This window comes from Pseudomyrmex gracilis, unplaced genomic scaffold, assembly GCF_002006095.1.
Source record: "Pseudomyrmex gracilis isolate BER0280 unplaced genomic scaffold, ASM200609v1 scaffold_222, whole genome shotgun sequence".
Classification (NCBI taxonomy): Eukaryota; Metazoa; Arthropoda; class Insecta; order Hymenoptera; family Formicidae; genus Pseudomyrmex; species Pseudomyrmex gracilis.
The window spans coordinates 124,997-142,075 of NW_018020806.1; the positions used below are offsets into that span (position 1 = coordinate 124,997).

At 34.7% G+C, this 17,079-nt stretch overlaps 2 protein-coding genes across 8 annotated transcripts in view; both read left to right on the forward strand.

Moving 5' to 3' along the window:
- Positions 1 to 2,159: 2,159 nt before the first annotated feature.
- LOC109858758 lies at positions 2,160 to 3,540 on the forward strand. Its single transcript, XM_020436326.1, has 3 exons — positions 2,160 to 2,560; positions 2,867 to 3,059; positions 3,492 to 3,540. The coding sequence occupies exons 1-3, from the start codon at positions 2,368 to 2,370 to the stop codon at positions 3,538 to 3,540; spliced, it is 435 nt and encodes a 144-aa protein (XP_020291915.1). The 5' UTR covers positions 2,160 to 2,367.
- Positions 3,541 to 5,636: 2,096 nt separating this feature from the next.
- The window catches only part of LOC109858752 (cardioacceleratory peptide receptor-like), an 81,098-nt gene continuing 69,655 nt past the window's right edge, over positions 5,637 to 17,079 (forward strand). For 4 of the 7 annotated variants that reach the window (XM_020436312.1, XM_020436314.1, XM_020436313.1 and 1 more), the window contains exon 1: positions 11,390 to 12,045. Coding sequence is in view for 1 of the 7 variants with exons in the window: in XM_020436311.1 (XP_020291900.1) it covers positions 5,922 to 6,111; positions 6,443 to 6,624 (372 nt within the window). In the remaining 6 variants the exon portion in view is untranslated. Of the gene's footprint in view, positions 6,112 to 6,442; positions 6,625 to 11,389; positions 12,046 to 17,079 lie in introns of those variants that run through there. The other 3 variants (XM_020436315.1, XM_020436317.1, XM_020436311.1) reach the window with 2 other exon arrangements.

Genomic DNA, 17,079 nt, shown 5'->3' on the forward strand with positions numbered 1-17,079 from the left:
TTAAAAAACAAGCGCACTTTCTTAAGACAATGTACTTAATTTTGGAGAAGTATTTTGGATTTAATGCAGTAAATACGACACAAAATCAAATAATTAAACGTCGCTTTACATGTATTTATAATCGGTATCCAAGTACTCTCTTAAAAGAATGTTGAACTTTCCTGTTTTACCCTCATGTCGTATTTAGAACTTTTTGTGAAACCTATGACTCGGAATAAAACATGCTTCTCCAGATATAAAGAAAATATAGTAAAGAATGAGATAAAGCATAAAACTTTAAGAAAAACAAAAAAAACTTTATAGACTGTTATTACAAAAACTACATTTTTACTCTTAATGCAAAATGGGCCGTATAAATCCAAATAAAAATACCTTTATCCCAAACTAGCAACATAGAACGAATATTTTGAGTGCTTCAAAAAAGATTTTGAAGCCTTGTGAGACAAGAAAAATTCCAAGTACGAGTAGTACAATTTTAGCAGAAGCGTCGAAGAGAAACATTTGTCTAACCTTGGCTCTTCCATGTAATTTATCCTTGTTTTGGTTTGATTGGGTCTCGATAGATGACACCACCTACCCGATAGGATAGCGGTTGAATAGCAGCTGAGCGAACTTTTGCCAGCGGTTCAGCATCCTCTTAAGAGCTTACAGCATGCTTGCTGGTGTTGTGCGTATCCTCTTCACGCTGCTGCATGCTGTAAGCGTCTCAAAAACTGTAAACACTGCCGTCGACTTACAATCAACCGTTGAAAAGTCGACTTTAAGGTAACTTTAAATCGACGAGAGAAAATAGTAAATTATTCAATAATTTTCAATACTCTCAAAATATACTTAAAAAACAGTCGACGCAATGTTCACAATAATTAATTGACATTTAATGAGACTGGAAACGTCAGATATACGCAAATGCATAAATATATATGTTAGCGCGATGACAAATACAATTATCCAAGATAAACACAGTAATGTGACAAGACCAATGGGAGGACGAACACTGTTTTTTGTGTGGTGAAACGTTTGTACACTCTATATATTCAATAACTTTTTAACATACAAACAACAGTGTTCGTGCTTTCATTGGTCTTGTCATATTACCGTGTTTATCTTGGATAGTTGGAGCCTTCAACACCATGCTGATTAAATGCAATTATGTTGAAGTCGACAATAATTATGTTTAATTTACACTTTAAAAGCCATCTAATTGTCGGCAAATAGGTGACTCTAGTCAATTTATAGTCGACTTTCGAAAGTCAATTCTAAGTCGCCTTCTAAAAGTCACAAAGTCAAACTTAAAAGTTGACTATAAGTTGACTGAAAAAGGTCGACTCTAAGTCGACAATCAGTCACTCGTGTTGTGTGGGTAAGACAATGCCGAATGTAATCGAAATAATGAAAAAGAAACATTCGTATATCAAACAAGATAACGAAAGAAGACAATAACATTATTTTTACTATTTTGACAAGATTGCCTTGCTCCAACACATGTGTGCTGCGAAACATTTAAAATAAAACATTGTAGTTCATACAGAATTCACGCCAATTGTCCGACGCAAGCCGTTCAGTGAACAGATCGCACACGCGCATTACATATATAACCGCGCAAAAGTTTTATAAATTTACAACTAATAGACAATTATGCAATTGAGTTGCGCCATATATTAACACACATTAACTCACACAGAAGCGTACTCACACGTAAGTAAATTTACGCCTGTTACGGATAAAACTATTTTTTTTAATTATTAATTGTTTTGTATGTATGTAAAAGCTTACAGACAGCAGATAAGATCAAAACTATAATTTGTGACATTTCGTTGTGTTACGTGCGATTAAAGCGCAAATACGCCAGAATTTTGCGCGGCTAATACATATAATCTGTTTATAAAATTTTCAATACGCGTTTTACGTGCAATTTACACGCTTTTCCATACAATGTCTTATATTTTGTTTTTTGTTATGGTTGAACGTTTACATGCTATTTGTCATATATTACGTATGTTATTGTTATTGTAACGTAAGTATGTAATATATTGGATTTGGCAACAAACTCAGCTTTAATCTTTGAATTCGACACGTTACCAAAAAAACAATTAAATTTAATTATATTGTTCAATTATATTCTTTAGAGTAGTACTTGTGTCAAATCAATAATAATTTAGAGTTGAGCTCGCGTAATCGTGTAGACTTCATGTAGCTATATCTATCTTGCTCGTGTAACGTGACATGTTTACAAGGTACGTTGCTTCACTTAACAGCTGCGGTATAATGTTGAGAATATTTTGTTTTCATGACGTTTGATTCAAATGTCATCCGACACGAACGTTTATGCGGAAAATGAACTGAGAAAGCGATGCAAATTTAAAACAAATGATGAGTAATATGAAGCGTATCAAGCCATCCGGACAGCCGCCCAAAGTTTGGGAAGTACTTGAAAAAATAGGTAAGGACGGAAAGCGGAAAAAATTCACGATTCAAGAGATTCCTGAGGACAGATACGAGGAAGCTGTTCAACATATGGGCACATACTTCTTGCTTGACGAACCGGTCTGCGTGTGTTTGAGTAAGTTTCGTTGTGAAGAGACTTTTTTTATTTGTTTAATAGTATTTACGCAAGTACTTTTTATTAATAAATTTTAGACTCAACATACAACGCAAAACTAAATAATAATTATTAAAACCACATTTATATTTAACTTGATATTTACTTGGTATCTAAATTGTTACCTAATTATTATGAAATTTACTTCTGATCTCAGAAGAAATATATTCGGAAATGAAATAATTTTATACAATTACAATAAGTATAATTATTTGCGTTTATATTAGTATATTGCGCTTTGTGTTTTGCTATTTTTCATTCTCATAGACGCCGCAAATGATCCCGAATTCGTAAAAGTCTTCAGTACAACGTGGCGTGAATCGCTTTCGCTAGGTATATCTGTAGCAGCGTTCACCGACAATCCCGACGGCGGAAAACCCATACTCGCGGGTATAAACGTACTTTTTATTGAGTACAAAGAGAAAAGAGACGCCATTTTAAATTGCAAGGTATCTAATATGTTAGTTTTCTGTAATAGTATTTATATATTTAACCGATTGCACATTTAAAGATATACGCAATAAACAGTAATTAACGAGCAAGCGTAGATGTTCAAACAACAATTATAACAATCCGTTAACTATAGCCGTGGCCACATATTGTATCGCTTGTCGTGTTGTTTCAATCAACTCTTTTGTAATGTAACTACGCCAATTAGTTATCTGTGTGCAATAGATGCTCGATGTACACAGTATAGAAATTGTTTACGACATTTTTACGTCAGTATGTAACACAATCATGCGTCAATCATCTAAGTTTTTTGAGATGATTGTTCTACTTTTAGTAACACGCGCGCCAACAGAAATAATTTTAACATATGCAGTATCATAACTGTTATGTTGTCAGTGTAAGAGTACCGATTATAAGTGAATAAAAATAATTATTATTGCAGTGTTGTTCATCGAAAAATCGCCAAACTCCATTGGACGCCTGGGATGTGAACGACATAGTGTTCGATCGTTACGGAATAGACAAGTATCTGAACGCCGTTGGACTCATCGTAACACCGGAGTTTCGAGGATACGGATTAGGCACGGATATTCTAAAAATCAGGTATTTATCTCAAGCGCTTTAATTTAACGTGTTGACACAATAGACGTAGTAGATTGTTTTCTTTTGTTGCAATTGTATGGTTTAAAACTACATAAAAAGAGCTGAAAAATTTTTCTTGTAGAAAACAATCTACCTTTTCGTTTCTAAAGACATTTATATGTAATTGTTTATATGTCAATAATAATTAAACTCCGCGTCGATTACATTTTGATATAGGAACCACGTCGGTCGCGAATACAATATCCCGGCAACGTGCACGGTGTTCACGTCGACATTCTCGCAAATATCAGCGGCAAACGCGGGATTCGAGGTATTACTGGAGAAAAAGTACATCGACATTGTCGACGAAAACGGAAAAGAACGTTTTCCTGGTGTTAAATGTGACGTAGTTAAAATTATGGGAAAAAGATTGCTTTAAATGCACGTACAAAATAGTACATGGTAAAAAATGTTAATATAAACATTTCGACAATAAAAGAGAATATTTTTAATAATATTGAGATTGACGACAAAATAGTTTGAAAAGTAGCAACTTTTTAAACTCATATTGTAAATTTACGCGCTTACATGAAATAATGTAACGTGACGTTTTTTACCATTATGAACGTGCGTGACAAGTATTATTTGTTATTATTTGTATCTCTTCTTGCATTTGGAAATATTTTTCTTGTTAACGCAACGTTACAAACGTTAAATTGTTTTTAAACGGTTTAATTGTTGCAGCTTTACTCTCAGTAAGTCGCATAATTTACATTTTTGATGTTTTTTGTGTATGTGTGTTTTATAGTTTTCACAAATGTTTTTACTCAATAAAGCATCATCAATATGACCAGCACCACTTTGTTTGTACACTCAGATCAAGTATGGTTTATGTACACGTTAAATTACTCACAATCAGACCAAGTATGTTTTATGTACACGCACATCAATGAACAAGCATCTTTTACTTTATTTTGATTCGAAAACAAATTTAGATAGTATTTTGTTCGGAAACAGTGTTGTACTCTTCTTTACAATATATAGGGTTGCTATTCAAATTTTATTAACAATCATGTTTGAAAGTTTATTATAAAAGAAAGATAATATCATTGAAGAACAAAGGTATGAGTTTTTTTTAAAACAGCAGTAATAAAAATCATTTTGCATAAGAAGAAAAAAATGCGTACGTACGCGTTGATAAGACGCGGATAAATTTACGATTATCCTAACTCGCTTCATTATCAGTATGAGTTAATATATATATTCCGTGTCACATAGGTCGTGCGGACTAAGCGTAGAAATTGGGTTTTTTACATTTCCAAGTATTAAACAGAAATATCGTGCAAAGTGTGTAATCGCAATATCATCTGTCACTACACAATCATCATACTTACTCGCTATGTGGGTATATTCATTAGTACACATATAAAAGAGAGAGAGAGAAAATATAAAATACACATATAAGCGCAATTATTATATGTTTCATATGTACTTTCTTTTTCTTTCTTTACACAAGTAGATTTTGAATAATAACTTCTGTAATTTTGTAATACAGAAAAAAATTATAGGCTTGTCCTATAAACACACATGTACGTGTGAGTATCTGGTTACGGAAGAATTTTTTATACAAAAAACAAACAAACACAAAATAACTAATATGTGTACACGGACACGCACATATACATTCATGTGTGTATTTTATTTTGCCATATATATATAACGGTTTTAATAACGTTTTTATTACGTTTTATTAACATGTTCTACAACAATAATTGGTAATTATGTCACATCCGTCCATGTGGTGGATTACTGATAAGACACTGGCGAGTTTAGTAAAAATAATGAAGAAGAAAAATTCGTGTATCAAACAAGATAACGAGAGAAGACGATAACACTATTTTTACTTTTTTGACAAGATTGCCTTGCTTACATTCTGCACATGTGTGCTGCAAAACGTCGATAATTATCGTAGTTGATAGAGAATTCACGCCATTCGACTGACGCAAGCCGTTCAGTGAACAGATCGTCGAACACGCGCATTTCATTTATAACCGCCAAAATTTTTATAAATTTACAACTGTGTAGTAGACAATTGCAAGTGAGTTGCGCCATATATTAACACACATTAATTCATACAGAAGCGTACTCACGCGTAAGTAAATTCACGCCTGTTGCGGATAAAACTATTGTCGAGAATCTTTCATTTCCGTGACGTTTGATTCAATGTCATCCGTGTGCGAACATTTATGTAGAAAATGAACTGGGAAAGCGGTGCAAATTAAAAAAAAAAATGAGTAGTGTAGCGTGCGTTAGGTCATCCACACAGCCGCCCAAAGTTTGGGAAGTAATCGAAAAAGTAGGTAAGAACGGGAAACGGAAAAAATTCACGATTCAAGAGATTCCTGAGGACAGATACGAGGAAGCGGTTCAACATATGTGCACACACTTCTTGGCTGACGAACCGACCTGCGCGTGTTCGAGTAAGTTTTGTTTCGAAGAGAGTTTTTTTTATTTGTTTAATATTATTTACGCAAATAATTTTTACTTTGAAATTTTAGACTCAACATACAACACAAAAAGTAAATAATAATTATAAAAACCACGATTATCTTTAAAATTAGATATTTCATTGATATCAAAATTGTTACCGATGTTTACCTCAGATTTCAAAGGAAATGTAGACAGAAATATACTAAGAAATATAAAAAACAATTTTATAATTATAAAATTGTTAAGTTATAATTATAATATTATTCAGAGTACATTAGTATATTGCGCTTTGTGTGATTTTGCTATGCTTCGTTCTCATAGATTCCAAAGATGATCCCGCATTTGTAAAAGAGATTAGCACATTGTGGCGTCTCTTGCTGTCGCAAGGTATATCTGTAGGAGCGTTCACCGACAATCCCGACGGCGGAAAATCCATACTCGCGGGCATAAACGCACTTGGTCTTAATTACAAAGATAAAACAGACGCTGTCCTAAACTTTAAGGTACAGTAATTATATATTACATTAATTTTCATCAAAGATGTTTACGTACATTTCACGGTGTTACAGTTTTAAAGACGTGCATGATAGAAAGCAATTTTAACGAGCAAGCGTAATTGTTCAGACGAGAATTAGCAATTCGCTAACTATATGGCTGTGGCTACACCCAGAATTTCTTAACCTGTTGTCACAATCAACGCTTAGTTATTTGTTTATAATAGGTGCACAGTGTACACAGCAAATAAAGTATCTACGAAAATTTTACGTCGTTTGTAACAATCGGTATACGTGAATCTAAGTTTTTAAGATGATTTTTTTACTTTTAATATCACGCGCGCCAACAGAAAAGTTTCGACAGATGCATTATCATAACTGTTATGTTATCAGTGTAGGAGTATCGATTATAAGTAATTAAATATAATTATTATTGAAGTTTTCGTCGGAAAGGTGGCAGGATACGTTTTTCGTGAACTTAACCAAGATAGTGTACGATCGTTACGAAATAGACAAGTATCTATAGGCTATTAGACTCAGCATAACACCCGAGTTTCGTGGATACGGACTTGGCACGGATATTCTAAAAATCAGGTATTTATCTTGGTTTTTATCTTGTTGCATATTTATGATTCAAAACTATTGTAAAAAAGCTGTATAATCTTTTTAAAAAAAAAAACAATCAATCTCTTTCTTTTTGAAAACGTTTATGTACGAATAATAATCGCGATTCGCGTTGATTAAATTTCAATATAGGAGCCACATCGGTCGCGAATACAATATCCCGGCAACGTCCACGATGTTTACGTCGATATTCTCGCAAAAATCAGCGGCGAACGCGGGATTCGAGATATTTCTGGAGAAAAAGTTCACCGACATTGTCGACAAAAACGGAAAGGAATATTTTCCCGGTATTAAATCTGACATAATGAAAGTTATGGGAAAAAGATTGCTTTAAATGCACGTTGCAATAGTACACTGTAAAAAAAACACTTTGATGTAAAACATTTTGACGAGAAAAAATTTTTCTCAACATTGAGACCGACAACAAAAGTAGTTGCAACTTTTCAAACGCATATTGCAAATTCACGAGCTTTTCACGTGAAATAATGTAACGCGACGTGTTTTAACGTTGTGAATTTGCATGACAAATATTATTTAAGTATAATTATTCACGTGTTTATGTGTCACGCGTGTATTATTTTTATTAATTTGAATTTATCTATCGACTAAAAGCGTACATTTGCACATTTTAGAGTAAAAAGATATGTTTGGTTAAAGTTACATTTTTATATCATACTAATGGCGTAATATTTCTTCGTGGAAATTTGCACACACTTTTTTTTACAGTGTATCGCGCCACATTTCTTCATGTCGAATATTATATTACGCCATTACACACCTGTTATCTTATAAACTGTTTTGCGAAACATTTATATGTACAAAAATTATAAAAAATAAATAACTTGTGTATTCTTCCTCGTGAAATATTATGCCGGTAGGAAAGTGGCCAATTCGAGGCAATAACCAGATCTTCGGGTCAATAAACTTCTTTATTTTTAAACTAATAAATGAATGGTCGTAAAGAGCCGTTCGCAGGATGTTGTGCGGATAAATGTGCGTATAAATGTAAGAATACATTTTTCTATACGCTTTCACGTGTAAATTTTTCACGTGAGTTTTTCGAATTGAAATTTCAATTCTAAAAATCACATACAATGCTAATTTTGCATTACATATGTGAAAAGGACCCCGAATACCCCTCTAATTAATTTATAAAATATTGCGAAAAAATCTTCTTTATTTTTGTTTAGTTTTTAACAAACGTTTCGACTCTTAGTTTTTTTTTTCTTCTTCAGTGTACCACATATGACAATAAACAAATATATTAAACAGAACTAACGCGTAACCCCAATTACAAGGTTTTTTGAAAACTTACAGGAAGGTATTTGTAGGTGTAGGAAGAACTCAGTCTCGCGCATCTCCGTCAACCGCACGCGAAACAAAATCTCGATTAACAACGACTCGAAAAACACACCGAATCGTTAACCAGCGCGACGACCACCGACAGACCGAACTACAACGTTACTACTCCGAAAAACATTCCCCCACCGACATTGCAAGAATGTTTATGTCGCTTTATACAACTCCAAAAAACGGGAAATGTTTACGCGTGATATGTTGAGACGTCGGTGGGGGTATGTTTTTCGGGGTAGTAACGTTGTAAAGAATGTAGCTCAGTCTGTCGTCGGCCGTCGCGCTAGTTAGTGATTCGGTGTGTTTTTTTGAGTCGTTATCATCGAGATTTTTCTCATACTATCTTTTATCTTTAATATTTTATTTAATATTCCATATATACAGGGTGTCCCAGAATTGCTGTAACATCTCTCGTAGACAGGTAGAAGAAGCAAAACTAAGTCGATAAGTCCTATACCATTTTGCTGGATTCGCAATAGTTACCGAAATCTTAATTAACAAAGATAAGCGTGCGTCGGGCTGTCTTACGCGCGTAGAACAGCCTGGCGCGCTTCGCACAATTACATTTTAATATGTATATGTTATAGAGAGAGTATATGCTGTTATATTAGCTCTTCCCATATATGCTGCTACGAGTAACACCGCGAAGCGCACTGGGCTGTCTTAAGCGCGTAAGACAGCCCGATGCACGCGATTATTCGCGAATCTTTGTTAACCCTCGGAGAACACACTGGGTCAATTTGACCCTGTTCGTCGACTTTGATCAAAATATTTTGCTTCAATTTTGCTTTTTTGTAACATATTTTTTACAATTTGATATTTGATGCTCTCGCGGTGTGTAGTATTAACATACAAAGATGTTTTTTCGGGTTTGAACCGCGTTAGTGTCATTTTTATACCGACGTTTCGTGAACATTACAGCTCACTTCATCAGGGTTTGAAGAGCAGCCTGATACTGATATTTTTTATACTGATATTTTTTACAATATTAATAATGTTAACGACACTTTAAAACTATATAGGCATATTCCAAACTGTTCAAAATATATCCGAAAATTTTTTCAAGCCAATCGGATGAGTGCATTTTAAATGGTAGCATCTCAAAAAGTGGACAGGGTCAAATTGACCCAGATTGTTCTTCTTGATTGAAAAAATAGGTGTGTTCCCCGAGGGTTAATTAAGATTTCGGTAACTATTGCGAATCTAGCAAAATGGTATAGAACTCATTGACTTAGTTTTACTTCTACCTACCTACGAGAGATGTTACACCAATTCTGGGACACCCTGTATATATATATACATATATAATTGCCTCAGACATTATGTAAGCATTTGTTATTTGTTCGCTAAGCTCGACGATAATTAATCGTCCTCACTTTGTTGAGTTGTCAAATATTTGTGTATACTTTGTACATTTACATTGTGAAAAATCAATAGTTTCGATTTATTTAAACGATCGAAAGTGCTTTCCGTTGAATTCTAAGCTTGCAAGAATAATCCTCGATAATCCCCACCGGAATAAATCAAAGTTGAACGAGATATTATTTTGGGATTTAAACGTTTGAATTGCGACCGATCGCGAATTGACCGGGATTAAAACAAACTGATCGAAATTGATCAAGATATATAACGCGACAAATTCGTTAAAATCAACGACAACTTGTTAGCGCAACAAGTATATTTGTTCAGGATTGACAGATACGTGAAACGCAATCACACGTGTGTTTGTCCAATAATCGCTAAATATTTCCGTTAGCTCCGAAAATCCTAATAAATATCTGTATATAGTCGACATCGACTAAAGAAAGAAGCGACAGATTACGTGCACAGACTGAAGATACGCTCGCGCACACTTTACCTTTAATTTTCAAGCTGACCCCGCCTAGAGCTTATAAGCGATTTTCTTTCCATTTCGTCGTATTTTCTCAGAGTCATATATGCCTCGTTCGTTCTTAACAAGATTTTTGTGCTTTTAGAAAAAACAAAAAAACAAAAAAACAAAAAAAAATATATAAACAAAAAAATATATAAAAATATATACGAACAAATATATATATGCATATATATATATATATATATATACGTAGTTTTCCGCACAACATCCTGCGATCGGCTCGGATGACCGTAATTATTTCTTAGTTTAGTAACTTATCGAGCTTCAATAAGCTTTATTTATTAAAAAAAAAAATAAAAAAAAAATTGACAAAACGTAATCTCTTTCTCTCAGAGATAACTCTAACACAATTGCGTACCAACATTTTATTGACGTCAGCATCTACCTCGCGTTGATCCATTTATCAAATCACCGATCGTACTTCGCCTCTTTTAATGAGAATACAATATGAATCTTCGACTGACACGGGGGACAATATCCTCGTTACGCGAGTCACGTACATAAGTTATGACAAGTACGAATTATGCATTACGCGCGTTTGAAAAAACAACATTTTTCAAAAAGAAAAACTTTTCGGAAAGTCAGAGTTTCAACAAAATAACGAATATAAATGATTTATATTATAATTTTGTTAATAGCGATATATATGACACAATATGGATTTACGCTTTAACTTTTTACGCGACTGCGAGATGTTATATCCTCCCCGACTCTTCCTTGTTCCGGGGGGATGAGTTCGCGAATCCTTTCTGTTGCGGCACGTGCGCGAGAGCGTTAAGCGCGCGCGAGCGCGTGACACCGACGTCGCTGAACGCGCGCCGGAGCCGGCACAATTCCTCCTCTCAAACCGGCACTCTCAACGCGCCTTCAGTCGTGTTCCGCGCGTTGCACGAGCGCGAGTGCGTTCTTCTTCGGTCGCCATCGTCTCCGTATCGGAGACATCGTTTGCTCAGTAGTTGTTCATCAAGACAACGACACCTTCAATGAATTTAAATAAAAGAAACTGTAACTAATTGAAATCAAACAAATCGAGAGCGATCGTTGGCGGAAGTCGCCTCGTTCAGGGAGGTTTAACAGAGAGTTTCGCTGATTGAAATTTTGGAAGGAAAGAAAAAATCAATCGCTTTCCGATCGATCGAGATTGATAAAAACAGATTCGACGCAGATATATAGATCGACTACGATTGCGATTAATAATAATCACCGATCGAGCTCGTCGAGCCGATCGTTTTCGCGCACGTTGAATAATCGATAAAACGAAATCGCGAAGCAAAGTCGATAGTGTTCGCGCGCGACTGTGCTGCACATCATTCTACCATTCCCTCTATGTTTGGGACATATAAAACTGGTGTATTTTTCCCCTCGAAAAAAAAAAATAGGAATATGTATGAAGCGTGCCGATCTCTCGCGCGGAGAGACCCTCGCTTTAAAACAAACTACTACTTGAAGAGTCGAGGGGGAGCACGGTGGTAACCTGTTGCGGAGAATACGTTATCGAGATATTGTTTAATGCTCGTCGCAAGACGAGAGCTATTCTTCACCTTCTCGCAAAGCTTCACGTAAGGCTTTCCTTATCCTATCTCTGTTTCGGAATAAATTACATCGCGTTTCGCTCTCTCGTTATTATATAACGTAAATTTTTTGAATGTAAGAAACGAAAACAAGTGGGACAAGTATTTTTATATTTATGGTTTCAGAAAAGAGTGTTCTCAATTAAATTCGCATAAACTGCATGTACAAAATTGAAATTGTTTCTTCTCTGTTCTCAGTCGAAATTGATGGTCGGCCTCAAATGCGCCGATGATAAATTTTTTGGCGTTTCGAAACCGATTATAAATTCCGATTGAAAAAAAATATGAAATAACTCGGTAAGCAATTTCTGTTTTAAAGTTTGCGCAATATTCGAGTTTTCTTTGCTGACGGTTCGTTCGTTTATTTTAAACAAAAGTGTTATATTTCTGTCTGTCTGTCTGTCTGTCTGTCTGTTTCCCTTCTTTCTCTCTTTCTCTTTCTTAATATTCCTTTTTTGTCTTTATTTCATCTTGTCTAAATGCGATATATTGTGTTAACAGCATGGTCGGGAAACAAATAAAATCATTTTACACACGCACACACACACGAACGGACAGATCGCGTTAATTGTAGGTAAAAGAAATAAAAAAAAAAAAAAAAAGATCGACCACACCTTTTAATAATAATCTCATGTAAATTGCTACGAACGCTAACGATGCGTTACCCGATTGGTCCCGTATCGTCGATATCGTATTTTCCTTTGAACGCATAAACGTGTAGCTTTCGCGCATCATGGTGAGTTATATACACATACACACACACATTACAACGTACGTGAAAGATCAAAGAGGACTCATCCATCGTCGATAGTATCCCTTTTAGAATCAGCAGCTCGTAACATCTCATAACGTCCTTGATTTGCGGCAAGTAGAGTAATCCAGAACGGGTCAGACTCTCGCGCGCGCAAGCGGACACAAACTAACGCCTCTTCTTCAAAATATCCGGTACCTCAAAAGAAAACGGTCGGAGAGAGCTGTTACGCGTGCTTGAGCAATTATAAATGTAATATAATCGAGATTCTGATAATACGATCATAGGGTAATGTGATCAACATACTATATATATATATAAAAAAAAAAAAAAAATACGATATATATAAATAGAATATATATAAATAGTTGTGTACAAGGTGCTACACGCACTTCTGTTTTATTTTTGATTTATTTTCTAATTGCTTTAAACTAATACGCGCGAAAGAAGATAATATATATATATATAATTTTGCAATGTGAAATAAACAAGTTTTTCAGATGAGTCGACACGCTACAGGTAATAAATTTTTTAGTTATACACACAAACACGTTTAACATAGAACGGAATACACGCAAAAAAAGATATATTTAATTATTATTCTCAGACGGAGAATAAAAAAAAAAACAATAAATCTTGTTTGTTTCGGTTTTAGAACGCAAAAATATAGATTCAACAGTAGTAGTTGATGCATCAATGCATTATGTTAGTGCGTGACACTTGTGTTTATTAATACATTCAAATGCACAGCGTGTGTAAAGTCTGTCTGCAAAATGTAAATTGACTTTTAACTCGATGAACTTGGGACGCGACAACAATGCTGTTTTTTTATATAAAAAAGACAAAAAAACGTAGAAGAAAAGACGTTATGAGTGTTCCGGTAAAAATTTCTCTGTCAGTATCAGATGCATCTCTGTGGCATTCGTGCTACACAGATGCATCAAGAGCCGAGGAGGCATTCTACACACACACACACACACAACAGCGTCGTTAGAATTTCCACTCTTTTCTCAACACAAATATCACACTACAGGGGACACACACAGTCGTCTCTTACAGAAAAGTCACTTCTCTCGAAGCAATATCTTTTCTTTTTTTGTTCTCTCTCTTTTCTCTCTTTTCAAAAATATGATCGCGCGCTTTTGTGTACATGTGTGTGTGTACACACGTATGCGACGCGATAAAGTATTACGGCTTCTTCTCTGAGAAGATCTTCCGATCCCGCAATATGAACGGATAATCCCGCGTTGCACGTAAATTGAACCACGCGGTTATTCGAAATACGCGTGGATTGTGTGTTGGAGCCGCACGTTATATATCGCGGGTGCCGATCGGGACGGATCCCTACGCGTTGACTCAATTAGTCTGCGCGGAAACTGATAACCAGAAAATCCACACACACACACACACACGTTTCAGAATTCGTTTTACGACGTCGTTCGGATTTTTTCCCGTGTCGCGAAGTCTCTCCCCTTGAAAAGCAATGGCGGTAAACTACTCCGAACGAGGTAATTCTCGTTCGGAGCGTTCCCCCTTTAAACGGAAGTGTCTTCGAGAGCGCTTCTCGAATCGGCATCTCCGACTTTTTGATCTCTCGTTAATAGTAAATTCAATACATTCTTCCGAGCAAACTAATTATAGAGCGCGTTTCTGTCCGCGATGTGTGCGAAGATAGATCTCAAAAAAAAAAAAGCGCGTGCACACGGGCGCTTTCACGTGAAAATGATAATACATCATCATCAGTAACGTACACATGAACATTCCGTCTACAATTATATAATAAAAATGATAAACAAATACAATTTATTTCTATATATTCTCCGCATGTAATCTAGACACGTGTTCGTATATAAAAAATAAAAAATAAAAAATAAAAACTCTAAAAAATAAAAAATAAATAAAAATTATGTTAAATATTAAAATATATCAAATATATACATAAAATATACAAAGTTGTAAAATAAGATGTGGAACAAAATGTAATGATAATTGAGAAGATAAATATATAATGCACGCAGAAATGTTTCAGCAGTCGGTTCAAAATATATTTGATATCAACGTTTGTTTAACAATATGAACTGTGCACATAGACGCGCGTAGGAGTTCTCGTTTGCTTTTGATATTAGATGTAAACAACATTAGATCCGTCAATTGACACGGTCAATTGTACGCGCGTATTGAAACGATTGAAGTCACTCGCTTGTTGGACGTACCATTATAGCACGCGTGTGAATAGAAAATTAGTCTAATTTCCGAGTATATACACACGGTTCACAAAGCGAATATCTAAAATTGATCTCTGTGTTCGTTTGCGAGATACGTGAACCCCGTTTTGAAATGTGAATCCGTTTACAATTATATCGGTTCTAACTTCGTGATTTTAGTCACAACCCGGGGGGGAGAGGGGGGTTAGGTTTAATAGGAGTAAGATCATTTATTATTGGATTTTATAGAAAAAATTTTTTTTTCCTTCGGTGGTATGATTATGATTGAATAATGAATTGATGAAATTATAAGGTACAATAAAAATATGTTTAACCATAATAGAGGCATTCAAAATAAAGGTCCTATTTGTGGAATATAAGAATATTAAAATTAATATTTTTAAATTGACAATTTAATGTTTTTATAAACTAATTCTTACTATTAAAAGTAATCGTTATTTTACTATTAGTTGATTTAAAAAATCAAAACTTACATTTTCAGTCATTTAATGTATAATTAGGTGTATAGATGGTCAATTATGAGTTAGATAGGATTCATTTTTTTAAATTTTTAATAATTATTTCTCGTGAACACTAATTTTTTGAATAATTTTAGTTTACGTCAACTATTAGTTCCGTAACAGAAAAGTGGTCTCGTAATTAAAAACAAAAAAAAAAAAAACGTAATTTGTTAATCTTGCTATTTCTTTCGGATTTGTTCCTCTTATTAACGTTCAAGCACCACGTTCGAATACATATGATAATTCTTTAAAGTAATTGTATCTACATTTTGTCACATAACACACATTGTTTTCTTACATTTATTAAAGATAAAATATCGAAAAACGCATTGCACACGTGTAATACGTATCTTGTGTAAACTATATATATATATATAGAAACAGTTAGCTAATTTCCAGATTTATTTTTTACGCGTTATTATCTCTCTTGAGCAAAATATCATGCGTGTGCGCGTTTGTGCTTCGTTATTCTCATTATGTTTGTACGGTTAAATATAAACTCCGCTGCTATCATGTGAATGCATATACATGTAATTAAAAAAGAAACGTTGGCAATATATGAATGAGATATGAGGCGCGCATACGCATTTATAGCTGCCGCCGCGTAAGACGTTCGACAAAATCACGTGCGGTTTTGGTAAAACACAATTTTTATATTCGCGCGTTTAATCCTCGCTTTTCAAGCTTCTGGTCTCTTCAGAGGAACCGTGCTATCAGTTCGCGAGAAAGCGTCGTGTTCATTTTCAATTCACTCGAGCACCGACAAAAGCTATAAACGCGCGCGGCGCATTTCTCACTCTCTCTCTCTCTTGATATGCACACATCGGGATATTTTCGAACTTACTATACGCATTTGTGAACAAAATTGCATTCGCTCAAAAATATATATCAACAAGAGATACGAGAGCTCTTTTGTGCGCGCAATGTGCCAGAGGAAGGAGAATAATAGATAATAACTTGTGCTTTTCGTGCAAACGCGCGCGTGCGCGCAGCAACCCTTTACGCGACTTCTCTTATATTTCAACGCGAAAAAGGAGGAAGCAATTCAACGCGCGAGATAATTTTTGGAATATTATTTTTAATGTCTCTCTGAGGATGTCTCGTTACGTTAAAATATGAACCATCTGTTTTTTTTTTTTTTTTCCACGTTGGACAGCTGCTCAATAACGTACAACATATCTCGAAATAACTTTGGAATATTATTTTTTTTTTCCCGGAAGATAGAGAAAAACAAAAAGAAAAAGAGAAACAGCTGCTTGAAGCGTGATTGTATGCCATTGTATGCTGATGGAAGAATTATAATATTCAAATATATTAATAGTGCGAATCATTGTTGGCGATAAACATTTTACTTGTTCCACGTGTTATAAGACAGAAGTTTTTTTTTTTTAACGTTAACGGTAAACTGTTTGTTTTTTCTTTTTTTTTTCTATCGATTTATTTATTTTACTTCTGCTGAAAAGAATTAATATAATAATTGCTGAATAATTGTGCCGCGTGAAAATGAATACCCCCTTCACATTGAGTTTGCATACTGACGACCAGA

Excerpts from the sequence above, each read along its gene's own strand:
- LOC109858758 (XM_020436326.1), top strand. The coding sequence starts at position 2,368 with ATGATGAGTAATATGAAGCGTATCAAGCCATCCGGACAGCCGCCCAAA. Across the intron at positions 2,561-2,866 it reads ACCGGTCTGCGTGTGTTTGA|ACGCCGCAAATGATCCCGAA; the intron begins GTAAGTTTCGTT and ends TCATTCTCATAG. Across the intron at positions 3,060-3,491 it reads AATTGCAAGGTATCTAATAT|TGTTGTTCATCGAAAAATCG; the intron begins GTTAGTTTTCTG and ends TTATTATTGCAG.